The 17,885-nt window shown below is 41.0% G+C and overlaps 1 protein-coding gene across 17 annotated transcripts in view; it reads left to right on the top strand.

Annotated features, from left to right (window-relative positions):
• The window catches only part of EPB41L3 (erythrocyte membrane protein band 4.1 like 3), a 235,808-nt gene that overhangs the window by 206,407 nt on the left and 11,516 nt on the right, over positions 1-17,885 (top strand). For 8 of the 17 annotated variants that reach the window (XM_032421363.1, XM_032421360.1, XM_032421350.1 and 5 more), the window contains exons 12-16: positions 2,914-3,134; positions 6,655-7,218; positions 12,125-12,178; positions 15,052-15,087; positions 15,812-16,003. In XM_032421363.1, coding sequence (XP_032277254.1) covers positions 2,914-3,134; positions 6,655-7,218; positions 12,125-12,178; positions 15,052-15,087; positions 15,812-16,003 — 1,067 coding nt within the window. The remainder of the gene's footprint in view (positions 1-2,913; positions 3,135-6,654; positions 7,219-12,124; positions 12,179-15,051; positions 15,088-15,811; positions 16,004-17,885) is intronic. The other 9 variants (XM_032421353.1, XM_032421358.1, XM_032421361.1 and 6 more) reach the window with 6 other exon arrangements.

Below are 17,885 nucleotides of genomic sequence, written 5' to 3'. Positions count from 1 at the left end.
GAAAAGCACTTGCTGGTCTATGGCTGAGTGGCAAGTTTTTAACCCCCACCCTCAAAAAAAAAAGTGCCTTTGTGAGTCTAATGTCTGTTATTGGTAGATTTATATAAAATTCCATAAAAGAATGGTACTTAGGGAATGAAGAGCATAGTGTTCATAAGCCGGCATCCCGAATTTGGAGAAAGATGCTCTCATTCTGAATATAGTTGTCACATACTCTGTAAGTAATTTGGTTCACTTGCTGGCAGATCTGAAATGATTATTGGGTTTGTTTCAGTCAATTTGTTTCAGAAGGAGGACTGTAAGTTAAACGTATCTGTTTCTACAAAATTTTTATGGATAAAATGTGACTGTTACCAGTCAGTGCATGATAGCCGATAGAAAGGATGACATTCAAATAATAATATGGTTATTATTAATAGTTAATATTAATTACTACCCCAGATGGCCTGGGAGAGCATTGCCATGTAAATGTTCTCCGCAGTTAAGTCAAATGTATAAGTTCAACAAGGAGAGAATCACTGAAATAACAGTTCTAAGGAATGACATAATAGTGAGTCTCTCATGGGTTTTTGTCTTAAGCAACAGTTTCGTGTTGCTGTCCGTAGTTACGCACATGGCAGCTACAACACATGGCAGCTGTAATAATAACAACAACAACAACAACAACAACACTTCACTTAGAAAGTGAGCCATGGCCAAGTCTCTGTTTTCTCATTCCAAGCACCTGGAGATTAGTTGTTTTATAAAAGAGCTATCCTGTGTATTTAAAAGGAATTAGATGTTTCTAGCATGTGTATACAATTTTAATAATCAAAAACATAAAATAAAAATAATAAAAATAAAGGAAAAATAACAAAAAGTTACAAATATGGGGGATCACCTTCGCCCTTACCTTTTTTGCCACCACTCCCCATAGTCCCAGTTCTCTCTGCCCTTTCACCGTACGCCATCGTGGCTGCTGGGCTGATGTGCTCCCTGAATCCCCTGATTTAGAAGGTTGTATTTTTCTAATGAAATACTTTCTAAACAGTTAATAGAAGTCAAAATTGTATCATTAGTGCAGAATCATGTATGTTACTAGTGAAGTGAAAAAACACTTACCTGGTAGGTAAATCCAGACGGAAGTCCATCTGTATAGCGGATGGAGAGTGGTTTAGACTCCCCAGGCCTGTTTCAGTCATCATCTCTAAAATGGGAGTAAAGCCATTTGTGAACAGTGAATGAGACAGGTGTGACAGCATTCTTGCTAGGTGTAATAATAATTACATTCATAATTATTCTTCTAGGCTTTTGTGAGCTGGCCTAGGAATTTAATTACCATCCTGTATCTTCCAATAGTTGCTTCTTCTTGGAATATCTAACTCGGAGCCAAACTTTTGGAATAAAATGTTTATTAGGACCATTTTGGGTTGAATTAAGATGCTGAAATAACTCACTGTAACATTGAAGCTTTTCTTACTGCTTTGTTCCATTTATTCTTCTTTCTCCTTTAGAGAATCTCTGTAACCTGTGTATTCTATCAGTCAGTGTTGGGGGTACTGTTGTAGAATCACACCTTTTTTCCCTGGACGTCATCCACTTTGTTCAGTGATGTGTATCCAAGGGAACACATTTGTCGTGAATGTTGTTTTCCTCATGACCTTTTGTGTGATAATGATTGTTGACAAGACGGAAGACAATTGTGAAATAAATGTACTAATACCATACTGTCTTTTCCTCCCTGCCCAAAAGTGATGTTAGTATGTGTTGTCTCTCACTCTTTGGGGTCCTGCCAATTCTAGTATGTTTTCTGTGCTGCTGAGCCGGGTGCTCTGGCTGCATGCTGGAACACAACCGCTTCTTGCAAGGTTGCATCTTACACAGAACAGCCTCGCTGGCCCATTGGGAACTTGCATCTCCTAGGAGCTTTTTCATCAATATGAGGAAATATAAAAATATCTTAGTGAAGATATTTTAGTGAAACAGTTTAGCTAATATAAAAGGATTTTGGAGTATTTTCATACATTTATACTTTAAACTTCCTAAACTATGAAGCTGATGCTGTTTTGCCTGTGATTAGCTACTGTGTATTTGAAAAGCATTATTTATAAGTTTAAATGAGTTGTATGTATCTAAAACCGAAAATAATGAGTACCAGGCTTTAAAAATGTAACTGAATTAAGCATCTTTCACTAAGACATTTTAGCTGGGATGAAAGGCTGTGTCTTATATCTTTTATGTTTGCATGCTTTACATTTGCATGAATTTCATTAGCAACATTTGTCTTATCGTCTCAAAATATCAGAGATGAATAAGTCTATGCATATCATGGTAGTCTGTTTAAAGTGCAGTAGAAATTAAAACATTTCTGCACTCCAGCTGCACAGAGTTGCCATCCAGATTGTCTAATCTTTCCGAAGAAAGACTGTAGGAGTGATAGGCTCTTTAACCATCATTAATAAGAGTAATTGAAAAACCCGATTCGGTGCTTCTTGATGAATGGCCCTTCTGAGATACGTTCAGAGTCAAGTGGGTGAGAGCCGTTGTCTGCGGCAAACGCCGCTGTTAGTTGCGGGACCTGCCACCAGTGCTTGGTACCGACGTCCAGCCAGTTACTCTGGAGGGTAACAGGCTCGCAGCGTCCCAGTCTCCCACCCTTCCACCGCATCCGCCCTCACACTCGTCCTCACCGGGGAGCCCGAGAGCTATTCTGGTGGCTTCAAGCCATTTAAATCATTTTAAAACACTGGTCTAGAAGCTCCAGAAAGATGAGTCCCTGCTACTGCTTAGATGCAGGTTCCTGTAGCGCTGACTGGCCTTTTCGGACAGACGTGGGTAGGGGTACTTCTTTCCCTAATGGGACAGCCGGTGGTGTTCTTCTGCCTTCTGCCTTAACTATTTCAGACGTTTCTCTTCCATTGTATTTGCTTGTAGCGTCAGTGAATGAAAACCATGAAATCTACATGAAGGATTCTGTGTCTGCTGCAGAGGTTGGTACCGGCCAGTACGCCACAACAAAGGGCATCTCTCAGACCAACTTGATCACCACTGTGACTCCGGAGAAGAAGGCCGAGGAGGAGCGGGACGAGGACGAGGACAGGCGGAAAAGGGTGGAAGACGTCACACCGGTCGCGGCAGCACGGCACGAGGGAAAGGTACATCTCCCAGGCTCCCTCCTAGCGCTTGCTTAGACCTTGAAGAACTAGTAATTCCAAGGCTATAAACCAGGAATGTGTTAAGGCTCAGGGTAATTCGGGACGCCTGGGTGGCTCAGTCAGTTAAGCAGCTGACTTGATCTCAGCTCAGGTCTTGATCTCGGGGTCATGAGTTTGGACCCCACGTTGGGCTCCACTCAGGGCGCGGAGCCTACTTAAAAAAAAAAAAAAAAAGACTTAGGGTAGTTCATATTTCAGCATTAGTCACATTCATATTATCAGTTTTTAAATTCTGATTTCCTCTGTTGACATTTTTCTTCCGAAAGATTCCTTCTTAACTTGAAAATTTTTATTTTAACTGATGTGCTATGTAAGACTTTCAACAGCTGTCCTGTCTGTAGATCTTAAAAATACATTTAGTGCCACATGACACTTTTCTGTTTGGGCTCACATTTCAGAACTATCACTAAAACTATTTTCTTTGTTTCTGGCCCCATTCTCCTACCCAAGTACTGTATATTTTTCTAGATATACAGTGATCACATTGCCATTCCCCTGACTGCAAGTAACTGAGTGACCATAGCCTGTGTATTTATACACTACTTCCTCTCTTAGACTTAGGATTATAATCTAATCATCAAAGTAGCGAGCAGACATGTTTTGAAAAGAGATATTAAAGCAGAACATTGCAAAGGAAGATGGAAAGTGAATTTAGCAGCCATTTCTCCAAGGTGTTTTATTCATTAAATTTTTAAACTTCATTGCATCCCAGTATTTATTTATTTATTTTACAGTATGTTTATTTTTGGTAATCTGGTACTTAGAAAGCAACTTTTCAGAAAAATGGAAGTCAAAAAAGGCATAGACAACCTACTTCTGGTTCAGGGTTTTATTATAAGTAGCAGAGCATCTCCCTAAAAGTAAAAAAAAAAAAAAAAAAAACTATATTGAGAGGTTTATGTGTGATGATAATGGAAAAACAGAGTGGCTCCTGGAATGTACAGAGTAAAAAGAAATAACAGAATAAAAATGTTGTATAACTCACAGATTATGCTAAAACTTGCCTAGGTTTGACTCAAAAGTGTTCTTCTATCTATATTATTTCTTAAATATAGATTATGTGGCAGGGACTCACATACAGGGACTCTAAACAAAAATGCTCCTTTTGATAAGAGTTATATAGTGAAGGGTAGACCCACAACATATTGTGGTTACGTCAGAATATTCCACATAAAACCCTACCCACCATTTTTTTAGGATAAGATCATTTATTTACCAAACACAAATGAAAACAGGGTAGGAAATGACAGCAAGGATATTTGGATCATTTTTGCTGTGAAAACGTGCTTTCTTCTAAATTTCGTTTTTACACTCTTATTTTCCACTGAAGTCAAGGCAGCGTTTAAATAGGACATAAGGAAAAGGTAGTATGCCCGAAAAGCAAATGATTTCCACGATTTCCTGAAATCACCCATGCGAACCGACAATTCTCATGGATGTGTAACTGTGATTAAACTGTCACAATAAAGGAAATGACTTTTAGTTTGCTCAAAAAATACACCCAGGCAGTCTCTCCTTATTTAATTTGAAAAGCCCACCATTTATATAAAATACAGCACTAAACCATATCACTTTTGCCACTTATGGCATGGGAAAATAAAAGATAAAAAACTATGACTCTCATTGTCTGAATCTCTGAGAAGCCAACACTTTGACCCAAATGCCCTCAGAAGGGCTGTGGCCCAGACCTAGTGCTCAGGCAGGTCGATGGCTGTCTTTGTTTTCCACAGTGCACAGCTGTCTTTTAAAAACCACTTGAATGAGCAGCATGGAAAAGTAAACCTTCATTTTATTCTTCTCCATCTTCAAAAAGTAACAAAGAGGGTACTCATTTTTTAACCAGAATGAAAGTGTATCGCTGAAAATAGGTCTTAAAAGACTGGTCCCCTAGATTCCTTTGAGAAGAGGCCTGTTTCCCAGGCTAATGATCACCCCAGGTGACTGAGCAGCCGTCCACCACCAGGGGACAATAGTCTGCATGCAGAAGTCAGCTTGTAACTTTTATATTATTCTCCGTTGAATGAGATGTGTGTAGGGTCATGTTTAAAACACAACACTTAATGTCAGACGCGAGTATTGAAAAGAGACGTATTTGTCTAAGACCTAAAAAGAGACACTTCTAAATTCTAGAATATCCACAATACAGCTTTACCTGTACATGTTCTAACCCTCTGTCTTTATATTTACCAAGTCGGGATTGGGGTCTTCAAAGTAGGGTGTGGGTAGTTTCCACGCTAGCAAGTCCCTAGGCAAAACACACGTGTACGTGCTTACGTGCACACACACACACACACACACACGAACTCACACGCAGAGAGTCCCAGAGAGCAGCAGAAGTCTTCTCTTCAGGCTCTGTGTGACCTTGAATTGAACTCCTGGGGCTGCAGTCCTGAGCTGTGCTGGGCCTGTTTGGAGCTTGCTGGCTGCCCTGCTTCCCCTTGTGCTCAGCATCCCCCACCCCCTGTAGAGCAAACTGGCTGGGGTCAGAGAGGCTGCCAGGGCCCCAGAGAATGGAAGGAGCCTCTCTTTCCCTCCAGAAGCCTGAACTCACAGGGACCACTTTTGTGGCGAGGCCTGCCTTTATCATTCTGTGAAGGATTCAAACCAGGGGAGTTAAATATGGCGATTACTTGCTCAGAAAAACCAGAAGGCTGGGAAATTGTCCCTTTCTATTATTTATGGACCACAAATAATACAAACTAAATGCTTATGAGCCGTATCACAAGAAGGCACATTCTTTTTGCTAGTTAGCTTGTTGAAACCCTTATTTGAGTTTAAGTTACGTTTACATCATGGAGAAAGGAGCCAAAGTAGACGTTTTCGAAGGAACCTCAATTCTTTGGGGAGGGTGAGTTCCTAAAATGCTAATTGTTGACTTCCCTGAGTGGCACTGCTTATCAGATGGGAGTGGGGCCAGAAACTTCTTGATTTGGAAACCCACCTGTTTTGGATATAATTGACTAAGCGTGGAAAGATAATGCTAAAATTTTTTTTAATAATCAAAATTTGGATTCATTTTTATTTTTTTAATCCAACCAAACTATAGTAACAGATCTGTTAGCTGGAGATCAGGAGACGTTATTGAAAGTCTTGATTTTAAGTTCTCAGAGAGTCCTATTTGCTCTCAAAACCCTACAACTTTCTAGAGTTATTGGTCTAAACAAACTTTCTGGCTGGTGTGAAACATGTAGACTTTGAGATTGCCCAGTGATATCTTCTGTTCTGACTTTATAAAAAAGCCCGCCCTGTATTTGACAGTCTAATGGGAAACTGGTAGCCGCTCATGGCAGCGTTGGCATGCAGCTTGAATACTTTAAGTATGAACAACCCTAGTGCTAAAATTCTTGTTTTACAATTTTATATTGATACCCATAAGAAAATTAACTAATTGCAGTTTTCTTTTTGTCCTTTTGCACCTCTGTTTGCTGCTTTCTGTCTCTCTCTGTCTCTTCCACATCAGTCACCTGGGCTTGGCACTGACTCATGTCCCCTGTCCCCCCCATCAGCCCATCGTCCCCCCGCATCCCCCCCAGAGCTCCGTAGGAGGTGTAAGGAGAATGAGCACCAAGCCCCAGGCTTGGAGCCGGCCAGGGGCACCATGCGTGCGCGCGGAGAGCCCGCCATGGACTCTGACCACAAAGGGAAGCCATCCTTAGGGGACCAGGATGTGGCTTTTAGCTACAAACAGCAAACTGGCAAAGGGACCACCCTGTTTTCCTTCTCCTTGCAGCTCCCGGAGTCATTCCCTTCTCTTCTCGATGACGATGGGTACCTCTCTTTCCCCAACCTGTCGGAAACCAACCTCCTCCCCCAGAGCCTGCAGCATTACCTCCCGATTCGCTCACCCTCCCTTGTGCCCTGTTTCCTCTTCATCTTTTTCTTTCTGCTCTCCGCCTCCTTCTCAGTGCCATATGCCCTCACTCTCTCCTTCCCTCTGGCTATGTGCCTCTGCTACCTGGAGCCCAAGGCGGCCTCCTTGAGTGCCTCACTAGACAATGACCCGAGTGACAGTTCAGAGGAAGAGGTGTGTACCTCGGCATAGAGCACACTTCCCTGTCGTGGTCGGGGCTTCGGTCCGAAGCAGTGTTAGGCGCCTACTGCCATAGTGGTCCTACTTTCAGAGCCTCATTTATTGTCTGTGCCGACATGTGAGAGGTTTCTGTGTGTCGGGGAGTCCCCCCGCGGCCCCCGGGTTAGGCACAACACCATGTGGATGGAGCAGGCTGCGCCCGGCTCAGAAGCGCTCGGCCGCCCGCTGAACTCTACCCTGACGAAGGACTCAGAAGTCCATTTTAAAGAACCCATTAGCTGTGTTAAAAATCAGGGCTAGGTTAAAGGTTCTGGTCAGTTACTGGTTCATAAAGGAAGGGACCTATAAGACCGAGAAATAAGTTTGAGTCGGATTGATGGGGTGTTCCCCAAACGCCTTCTGGCATCATGGTACGTACACAGCGGTGATACCAGTGGATAAACGACCCTCACGGCAAGGTGGGAATGAACAGCCAGAGGAGGTGGGTCGTCATCAGCTGGGTAGCTTTCCCCCAACTATATTGATGCCTCTCCTCCCTGGAGATTCCGAAATATCCCCAGACTGCCTTTGCTACTCACAGAGGCGAGCCAGATCCTAAGGCTGTGTTGGGTCAGAAAAAACGCTTGAGTAGATGAAAAGGCCCAGGTGACCTCAGTCGTTGGAAGGGCCTCAGAGAGGACCAAAAATAACTGCAATTTTCAAACACTGTTGGGAAAAGACTCCTTGAAGATGTCTTCATGCTGTAAAAAGGGGCTGAAAGTTCATCAGTCCTCACGGTGCCAACGCATATATTGGATGGCAGTGATCCTTTCAACTCCCAGCATGAGCCAAAAAATCCAGGCATGTGTGGACAGTCTGGAAAGGTCAGGGGAGCTGGGTAGGCCCCTGCGGCTCTCAGCCAGGCATGTGCTCAGTGGGGAAAGGATTGGGGCCTTCAGCCTCTGTCTGAGAAGACATGCCACCTGTCCGTCTCCTGTCCCTCATCTGAGCCAGTGGGTGAGTTGACATGGTAGCCCGGTAGCTTTTCCTCTTCACTGCTCTCCTTTCACACCACTCTCCAGATGTGTGAACAACCCAGCAGTTCCCTTCAAACAGACCGCAGGGGAAAAAGAACAGAAGCTGCCAACAGAGGGCCTGGCCGTCACCCACCTTCCTGCCCACACCCTCCCCAGGCCCCTCCAGCTCTTCTGTTCTCACAAAACAAGGCTTTTTGTGGCAGGAGACAAGCCCAGTACTCCCAGCATTTAAAAAAAACAAAAAGTCACAAAGTCAAAGCAACACTAAAAAAAAAAAAGGGAAAAGTCTATTCAGTTTTCAGCTCAGTCGGAAATCATAATTTGAGCTGCACCTGTGGGTATATAGAATTGTGTTGATATTTAGTGATATTATGACCATTTCTTAGCAGCAGAAGGAAAAAAATGGGAATGGCCTCAGATGTTTTAAATAAAAATTTGCCCTTTTCAATTTGATATTGCATAAGAGCCCTTTGCAAGGTTCTTGGGCCATATGACTTAGCTCCAAAGTCCATATGACTTTATTTATCTAATATAAAACTATTTCCATACATGGAAAATATTTTAAGAGAATGAATCCTAGGCTTTAATATCACCATTTCTCACAGTGGCAATATGATCAGATAACGTAGGGCTAGAACGTACAACATGAAGACCACAAGATTATCTACAAAGACCGTAACATTAGCTGGTTTCCAACCTGGACATCTATTTTTCCTTTAGCAATGGAGTTAGTCATCCAGCTAACATAAAGCAAAAAGATTGCCATTTTCTGCTTTTCTGAATTCTAAGTAACTGAACTTTTCTGTAGCAAACCACACAGATCTTGTGCCTAATCCAGGGTATACATCTTGTTGTAATCAGTGCATGAAAATTAATGTTAAATTTGGGCATGTCTGCATTACATCAGCAAAACAAATCACAGCAGTTACCCAATGCAAGCCGGTGACCACGTGACTGGAGCTTCCCAGCCGATAAGTCTCCCTGTTATTGCAAACTTCTGACACCGTGAGCCAGCTCTGGCCACTGCGGTCTTCGCCCTCCTGTCCAGCCCCGGTCGCCCATGACAGCTCTCCTAACACGAGACTCACGTATGGCCATCTGTTCAATGTCGTCTCTTAACCCCAAGTGTTAAGAGCTATGCTCTCTAGTTCAGGCTGAACTGGAGGACTCCTATGTAGGTCATTTCATTAAAGAAAAAAAAAAAAAAAAAAAAGCCATTTGTTGACATGGCCTGTTTTATTCTCTAGGCTTCAAGCACTTTGGCAGCTAAACAGGGTGACTTTGTGTAACATAAGGTTCAGCTCTGTCACGTTCATTTTGCAAAATCACTAAATCACTATGAATGTAATTATTTTCAAATATTTTGTCGTGGATGCTTACATTTCTCACGTGTTGGAGTAGTTTAATTAGATCCTGCCTTTCTCAAGAGTGAAACCCAGGGTGGAAAGGCAGAATCATTTCAAACTATAAAGCTGTTGACCAATCATGTTTTTTTCTTTTGTACCTTCAAGAATGGTCACATAAGAAGGGGCACAGAATATTAAATCATCTGTCAAGAAACGTAAGCTGAACTTAGTTCACCATACCGTAGAATGTATTTATGTGTCAATTTGTGAGGAATTTTTTCATAATACAAAAAAGATTCAAATTTGGAGGAAAAAATTAATCGATCAACCGATTTTTAAAATTTTAAGTTGTGTAGACGTAGAATCATATGATAGTTCGTGACCTGTTATACATTTTGTAGTTTTGTTTAGTCGTAGTATATTATATAAATAATATATAAAAGCTGCTTGTGCTATAAAAGCTACTTTATTCAGACTTTCTTCATTCATTATTTATTGATCATGCACTATATTTGTCGAATAACTGACTACATGCTCAGTAAGAATTTAAGGCCTAAGCTATTTTTTCATATAGCTAGAAAAAATGGTAGTAGTAATTTTGTAATATTATAATGTGATACTAATATATTAACATCAACATATGACAGTTATTACATGCACTTTTAGGTCTGCATGTGTCAGGCGTTATAGAAAGCACTTAGTGTCCATTACCTAATACAGTCAGGGCTGTTATTTTTTCTCCATTTTGCTGGAAGGAAATGGGGATTAAAACATGAAACATGTCTAGTGTCTCACAGATTTCAATAGCAAGGATTTGAGCTCATGTCAGTCTGACATCAGAGCCCTCACTCTTAACCAGGACTGTAATCTAAAGCCAAGATGCTTTAGTAGATTTTAAAGCCGTAAGGGAGATTATGTAAGAAAAGAAATACTTTCAAGCACCTTGGAAGTGTTTCACAAAATGAGTTCGCACACCGAGCACCACCAGTCATTCCTATTTATTCTTGAAAGCCTAAGGTTTCTTTGGGTTATTATACACTTGAACAATAACCTGTCTCTCTCCCCCTATGTCAAATTGGCCATTCCCTAGGCTGTCAGTTGGGGAAGCCATGCTAACACCATAGCAATGATCACCCTCATCAGAAAACTAATAGCCACCCCTCCCCCGCCGGGTGTTGCGAAGGTGGTCAGGTCATGAAAATGTGTCAGCGCACATTCTTTACCAAACTACTGAAAATTATGTTCTACTTAGGCATGGTAGCTGGCCACCTCAGGCACACATGCCAAACATGAATTTTAATGTATTTTCTTTTAGGCATATATAAAATGGAAATTTGGGATGGTGCCAAGAAATCCGCCTAGCCGGAGTAAGGTCGATATGCACATCCCTGTCCCAGTTGTCCTTCTTGAAATTCCTTGTTGTTAGGATTCAAAGATAATTTGGAGAGGCAGGTTCACAGGCTTACGGCTCCCAGTTTTTATTTTTGTTTTCAAAATATTAATCGCGTATCTTTGCTCAAGGGAATTTTATTAGTGATTAGTTGACATTTGTGGAGGGAAATTCAGTTAATAATATATTACGGCATTTAAATGTCCCATCTTCAATAGCTGTGGTTCTGTTGTACTCCAAAGAAAATAGTTTCTGTTTTAAACCATAAACCTTTATGAAACCTCTTAAAACCCAGTCCTGAAATTACTATTATAATTCTCCCTTGAAAACTTAGGCTCTGTCAAATGCTGTGCTTTGTTTTATTTGTTTACAAGTAGATGTCTCTCTTTCTCTCTTCATTTTTTTATTATTATTATAATTTGCTTCATTTGAATGGTTGTTTTGGAAAGAGATGTTTAAATACCTACTTTGATATACTTCTTTATCTTGGAGGGTGGGGCAAAATAACAGTCTATAAAAAATCTAGGTAACACTGCTACTTGAAAACTGAGTTACATTTTTCACATATAAAACATATGCCTGTGAGTCACTGGCATGTGCTTTTTATAAGTAATAGGTAATGCAGACAGCCTGATGGTCATAAATGGGTGTAAATTATCAACGTGATATAAATGAGGGGCTGAAAGTCCAGTGACAGAGTAGCTTTTTATTTAAATTTACATTTTAATTTACCTTTCAAATGTGACATATCAGTAGAATAACAAACATATACAAACATCAATTTTATTTGCATTGAACATTCTTAAGAGATCTTTCTCGGGGTTTTAGTTAAACGGGGCGGGGGGAGAAGGACAATTTGGTTTTCCTGAGACATGAAACCAGACAGGTCAGCTTGGCTAATGCAGTCCCTGCGGTTCCCGCAGGCTGTGCGCCTCTGGCCTTCCTCCGAGTGGCTCTGCTGATGAAGCCTGGCTCTGGCCTTTCTTTGGCTTTTGCTTGAACCTGCATTCTTGTGGGAAGGTAGTATGAATCAGATCACAGAGAAAGAGAGCGAGCTGTTGGACCTGTGCCATGCCCTATTTGACCGAACGCGTTTGTTTTCTATTCCTGCCTTCCTCCCGGACCCTGGTCACTTCTGTGATCAATAGACCGACAGTGAGCGCACAGACACGGCGGCGGACGGGGAGACCACGGCCACTGAGGTTGGTACCATCACTGCGGGCAGGCGACTGGTGGCTGCCCAGCGCAAGTGCCTCATGAACGGGGCTCTGCCTTTAGGGCCTTTGCATACTAGCTTTTAAAGAGCGGAGACAAATTCTTACTTTGAAAGGAGGAAGTAAATATATTCTATTGCCTAAGCCAGTGGTTCTCAAACTCTGGCCTGCATCAGAATCCTCTGGCAGGGTCCCCTTCTCATGTTTCTTGTGCAAAAGAAGAAGGTCTAGGGTGGGACTCCAGAATTTGCCTTTCTAACAAGTTCCCAGGGATGTTGACTCTGCCATTTTAGGATCACATTTTGAGAACCTTTGGCTAAACCAATAATACTTAAAAAAAAAAAAAAATTATATATATATATATATATATATATATATATATATTCCCCTTTCCCAAATGAGAGGCTGTTTGTGTGTGATAGCCATGATCAGTGAGGAGGAGGGTCACAATTAATTTAATTAGCTTATTTACTAGATACAGATATATTTTTAAATCCCAAATGGTCAAATAATAATTATTAAAATAATAATTCTCTTATTTTTGTAGACAAGATGGATATAACCTAGGTCACTCAAAAGAAATGGATTCTCTAAGGAAGAAAAAATTAGCAAATTACTGTTAGTACTCTATTCCAAAAAAAAAAAAAAAGGTGATCATACTATGCTATCATTTATCCTTTATGAATTCTTTAGGATAAATAAACGTGTGTGCTTATGTTGTTTTTCGAAGCTTCTCTACAAATAACTAAAATTTCTGTAAAAACAGTGTAGTAATGGAAGCCAAGATGTTCCTTTCCTGAAGTGCTCACAGAATTTATTTTTTACTTTGTGGAGTTGTTTTTTACATCATCCAGTTAGAACAGTCTTTTCTAGTAGGACCTTCAGGAAGAACTAAAAATGTAAATAGTATCTGTATAATACTTAATTGAAAATATCTTCAGAAAAACCTTTTAAAATGGAGTTTTCATCCTTGGGAAATGCCAGAGTTCATCTCAAAGTTTGGAAATCATAATTTTTTTAAATTAAAAATAACAGCACTGGCATTGAAAAGTATAATAATAATAATGTTGTTATTATTATTATAATAGGGGCACCTGGCTGGCTCAGTCGGTAGAGCATGCCACTCTGACTCTTGATCTTGGGGTCATGAGTTCAAGCCCCACATTGGGCGCGTAGAGTCTACTTAAAAAGAAATTTAAAAAAATAATATTGTAAAACAACAACTATTCAGATTCTTTTAAGCAATCACGTATAAATTTACTACAAATTAATAATTTTCTGTGTCAAATTGTAACAAAATTACATCTTGATTTTATAAGAATTATCAGTTACATGTAGCTACATGTTAATTCAGTAAACTTCCTTGGAATCTTAATGTGTACCGTAAGTGAAAAATATTTTAATAATACTCTAAATTTCTATAGCAGTTCTAAAGGTTGTTACATAACATTTGAAGCATGCAAACATATACATGCAACATAAGTTACTGTGAAGCTTAAAAATAAAACAAAGAGCTGTGAATGCCCCACACACTTAAGAATTAGTGTGTTGCCAGCACTGTGTTAGACTTACCTGTGCCCTCCCACACTTTTTAAACACTTTCCCTTATCTCCTCTCGGGAGCCAGGACAATAGTAGTGCTGGGTGAGGCGTGCTGGGTAGGCAGTCTTGCCCCATGGGCAGATAAGGAGGCTGAGAGCAAGATAGACTGATGTGTTACAGGCCACCTGCTCAGGTGTCTTCCTCTTCTTACCTGTAATTACACTGTGGGCCTCCTGTGGACCTGGGTCTGAGTACCACCAGCGAGACACACAGCTTTACTACTGCCTGCACATGTAGCTTAGCCTACTTACCTCGTTCCTGGTACCTGGACACCAGTCCAAGGACTAAACAGATCCTTGCAATTAGAAAAATCAGGATAGGGGCGCCTGGGTGGCTCAGTCATTAAGCGTCTGCCTTCGGCTCAAGTCATGATCCCACGGTGCTGGGATCGAGCCCCGCATCGGGCTCCCAGCTCGGCGGGAGGCCTGCTTCTCCCTCTCCCGCTCCCCCTGCTTGTGTTCCCTCTCTCGCTGTGTCTCTCTCTGTCAAATAAATAAATAAAATCTTAAAAAAAAAAAAAAAAGAAAAATCAGGATAATGAAGTGGCTTTTAGATAAATCTGTTGTATTTTTTAAAAACTCAACAATGATCCTATTGACATTCTAAAGAAATGCTGGTAATGTTGATGATAGTTGATTCCTTTTTTTTTTTTTCTTTTTAACTTTCTTAACATATCCGCTTCCTCCCTTCCCAAGTTCATTTATTTTTAAGTATATGGGTTCAAGAAATTCACAGTTCCAAGAAATTCTTAAATGTGGGACCCTCTATGTTAAATTCTTTGAGCCTCGGTTCTCTGGCCTACAAGTTGGGGATAATAATAGCTATAACCTCATAGGATTATAAAGATTCATACATTCCAAGGGAGATCTCATTATTGGATAATCCTAACCATTCTTGTGAGTTTTAGTTTTAGTGTGGGTCCCCACACTTCCTGAACCATTTCTACTGTGCATTAAGGACAGCCTTCCAAGCCCCTAGCTGTCACCTCCCACTTATGTGTGTGTGCTCATCACACTCAGAAGTCCCAGGTTAAAGTGTCAAAGACCCACCGAGCAAGGAATCTTTTACTCCTGTCTTCTTAATAAGCATCGTAATTTGCGCATGAGAGTGTTGTGGCTTGCATATAGGAAAGAAATAGCATCCATGTACAAGAGCAAGCCAGTGCCCCCTTTTAGCAAGTTTCTATAGACCATAGTTCTTCAGTTGTAGAGTCAATTACATGGTAAGACTTTATTTCCCACTCTTTCTTGATGCTGACAGTCGGACCAGGAGGAAGATGCAGAGCTCAAGGCACAGGTAGAAAATTAAAAATAAAGCGAAAGCAAAACCCAGCGTGTGATGAGCGTTGTGCGTCTCCGGTGTTCCGGTCTTCCAGCATGCTCTGTAGGCGGTTACCCATGTTGTCGGTGCAGCGTGCAGGATGGCGTCTGTGCCCGTGACTACCGCGTCCCTTACCTTTCCCTTTCTTCTCCACTTTTTTCAGAATAGTCTGATTAAGCGAATAAAGGGTGAAAATGTGTATGTCAAACATAGTAATCTTATGTTAGAGGTTGGTATTGGCGCATACCAGTGCATGTGTGTGTGTCGGCGTCTCTTCTGGGGGCGTACCTGTGGGCTCGTACGATGCTGCATGCACTGAGTGCTCTCACCTGTGAATAAGTGGGGATACCTTCTCAGCCTGCTCTGGTGCCTCCCTCTCTCCTAGATATAGATCCTTTTTCCTGTGTGTATTTATTTTAATTTTTTTCTGGTTACATGTGAATTACACTCTTTATAGTTTGCCTTTCAAAACTCTTTTGATTTTTATGCTTGCGTGAACTAGATTTTTTTTCTTCTCTTTTCCTTAGAAATGTCACATTTTCACCAAAGTGCTTGTGGTTGTGTTATGAGCCCTGATCAGAATTCTTTTATTTTGACTACTAATGAGATTGACGTTACTTAAAAAAAAAAAAAAAAAAAACACAGATAGGAAGGCAAATGTAAAATGTTGACTGTTGGATTCTTTATGTTCTGAATATAGGAGCTAGATAAAACTCAAGATGACCTGATGAAACATCAAACCAATATTAGTGAGCTGAAAAGAACCTTTTTAGAAACCTCCACAGACACTGCCATCACGAATGAATGGGAAAAGAGGCTTTCTACCTCCCCGGTGCGACTAGCCGCCAGGCAGGAGGACGCGCCTATGATCGAGCCGCTCGTCCTTGAAGAGGTCGGTATTCGGGCTTTGGGTTGTCACTGTCTTCTGCTCACTGGCGGTGCTTCTTTGCAAGCTTCTGAGTAAGCAGTCTCACCACTGGTCTGTGTAAAAACAGAACTGACCTACTCTGGGCTCCCAAGAAAAGCTGCAAAGTAAAATGATGTGGCGGCTGAGGAGTGAGTAGTCACATCCCAGGGTGCTTGGAATGAACAAGGAGGCCCAGGGAAACTCTAGTGCATGCAAATTGGTTTGTTCTAACTGTGAACCTAGATTTCACAGCTGGGAGAAATTGAGATACTGTCTTAATGAACTGACACTTTTTCTGAAAAATGCTTTTTTCTGCTGCATTAAAAAGTACCCTGAAAACTCATGAGTGTTTCTCATCAGTGGCAAGATGAGGCGTAGGGAGATTGTCTAATGTTTGACTCAACACTGATCTGAAGTTGACAGAATTTCAAGACGTGTTTTACTCTGGGAATACTACACCAGGCTTTTGCTGGTATAATTTGTGTTTGATTCGATTTTAACTGATTTTTTAAAATATACATGACTGATTATTTTAACTGATTTATAATCAGTTTTTATTTGGTTTTTAATAGAGAACATAGAGGCCAGAATGTCTTTTTAAGTAAGAGTGTTCCATATTGGAAAGCTTTCTTTAAATGGACAGCCAGACTGTGAGGATTCAGCAGATCCTACTTCGGGGCTCCCACTGTGGGACCCACAAATATCAGTGGTACTCATCTGACTGTCAGCTATTAGACATCATCTTGCTTTATCTGTCTTTCAAAAGAAGTAATTTTTGTTTTTTTTTTTTTAAAGATTTTATTTATTCAATTGAGAGGGAGAGAGACAGAGAAAGCACAAGCGGGGGAGAGGCAGAAGGAGAGGGAGAAGCAGACTCCTGGCTGAGCTGGGAGTCTGATGTGGGGCTCGATCCCAGGACCTGGAGATCATGACCTGAGCAGAAGGCAGATGCTTAACCATCTGAGCCACCCAGGTGCCCCAAAAGAAGTAGTTTTTTAATAACTGCATCTTTCTAGCATTATACTGATTAACTTCTTTCTTATCAAGACTGTTGTTATAACATATTTGTCCAGAAAGCTGAGCTAGAACAGAAAAAAATCAAAAACTTAGGCCTTTATGAGAGAAAAACCCTTTAAGTGGTAGTCCATATGCAATGTTTAGGTCCTTGCAGTGAAAAGAAGAATATAATGACACTCATTTTGATCATTTTCTAAACTTCCCTTGAAAGCTATTTATCAAAAGTGATCACAAATCACTATATTCATGATAATTCCAATCCCAGCTGAAACGTGACAAGGTATGAATCCATTTCAATTACTTTGAAAAGGGCCCTTTTATGCAGAATAGATGAAAAGTACTGTTGCCAAAGCATTCCTGTACCATTACATATCTGTTTCATTCAGATGACTTGAGTAATATATAATGAGCTAGTAGTAGTGATTATATTCTAAGACTATCGTGTATGTTTACTATAAAATGGGAATTTTATTGCCAGTGGTTTCAACTTTCAAATACTGAGTTAATAGCAGATAAGTAGCAAGGAGGCCCCAAAGCAATGCACACTTTGGAACATAGACAAGCCCGTATACAGGGCCCACCAAACAGGAAGGATAGACGTATGGTCCGTGAAGGCCTCCGGGTATGTCTCTGTCCACAGATATTTCCCATGACAGCCTTTGGTGATGCTCCTACACTGAGTCCACATTAGAGGTATATGCCCTTGTGGTCACTTGAATACTAAAAGTTTCCAAACCCCAACCAAAATGCAATACCCATTAGCGCTTCTGCAGTGCCAATATCAGCCTCTTTGTCAACGCAGGTGGTAGTCTTATGGCACGTAAGCTTAGCACGGGTGATCCTCCTGATT

The sequence above is a fragment of the Phoca vitulina genome, unplaced genomic scaffold (assembly GCF_004348235.1).
Source record: "Phoca vitulina isolate PV1807 unplaced genomic scaffold, GSC_HSeal_1.0 scaffold24, whole genome shotgun sequence".
Taxonomy (NCBI): Eukaryota; Metazoa; Chordata; class Mammalia; order Carnivora; family Phocidae; genus Phoca; species Phoca vitulina.
Note: the sequence above shows the minus strand (reverse complement) of the source record. Positions and strands in the feature narration are given on the sequence as shown.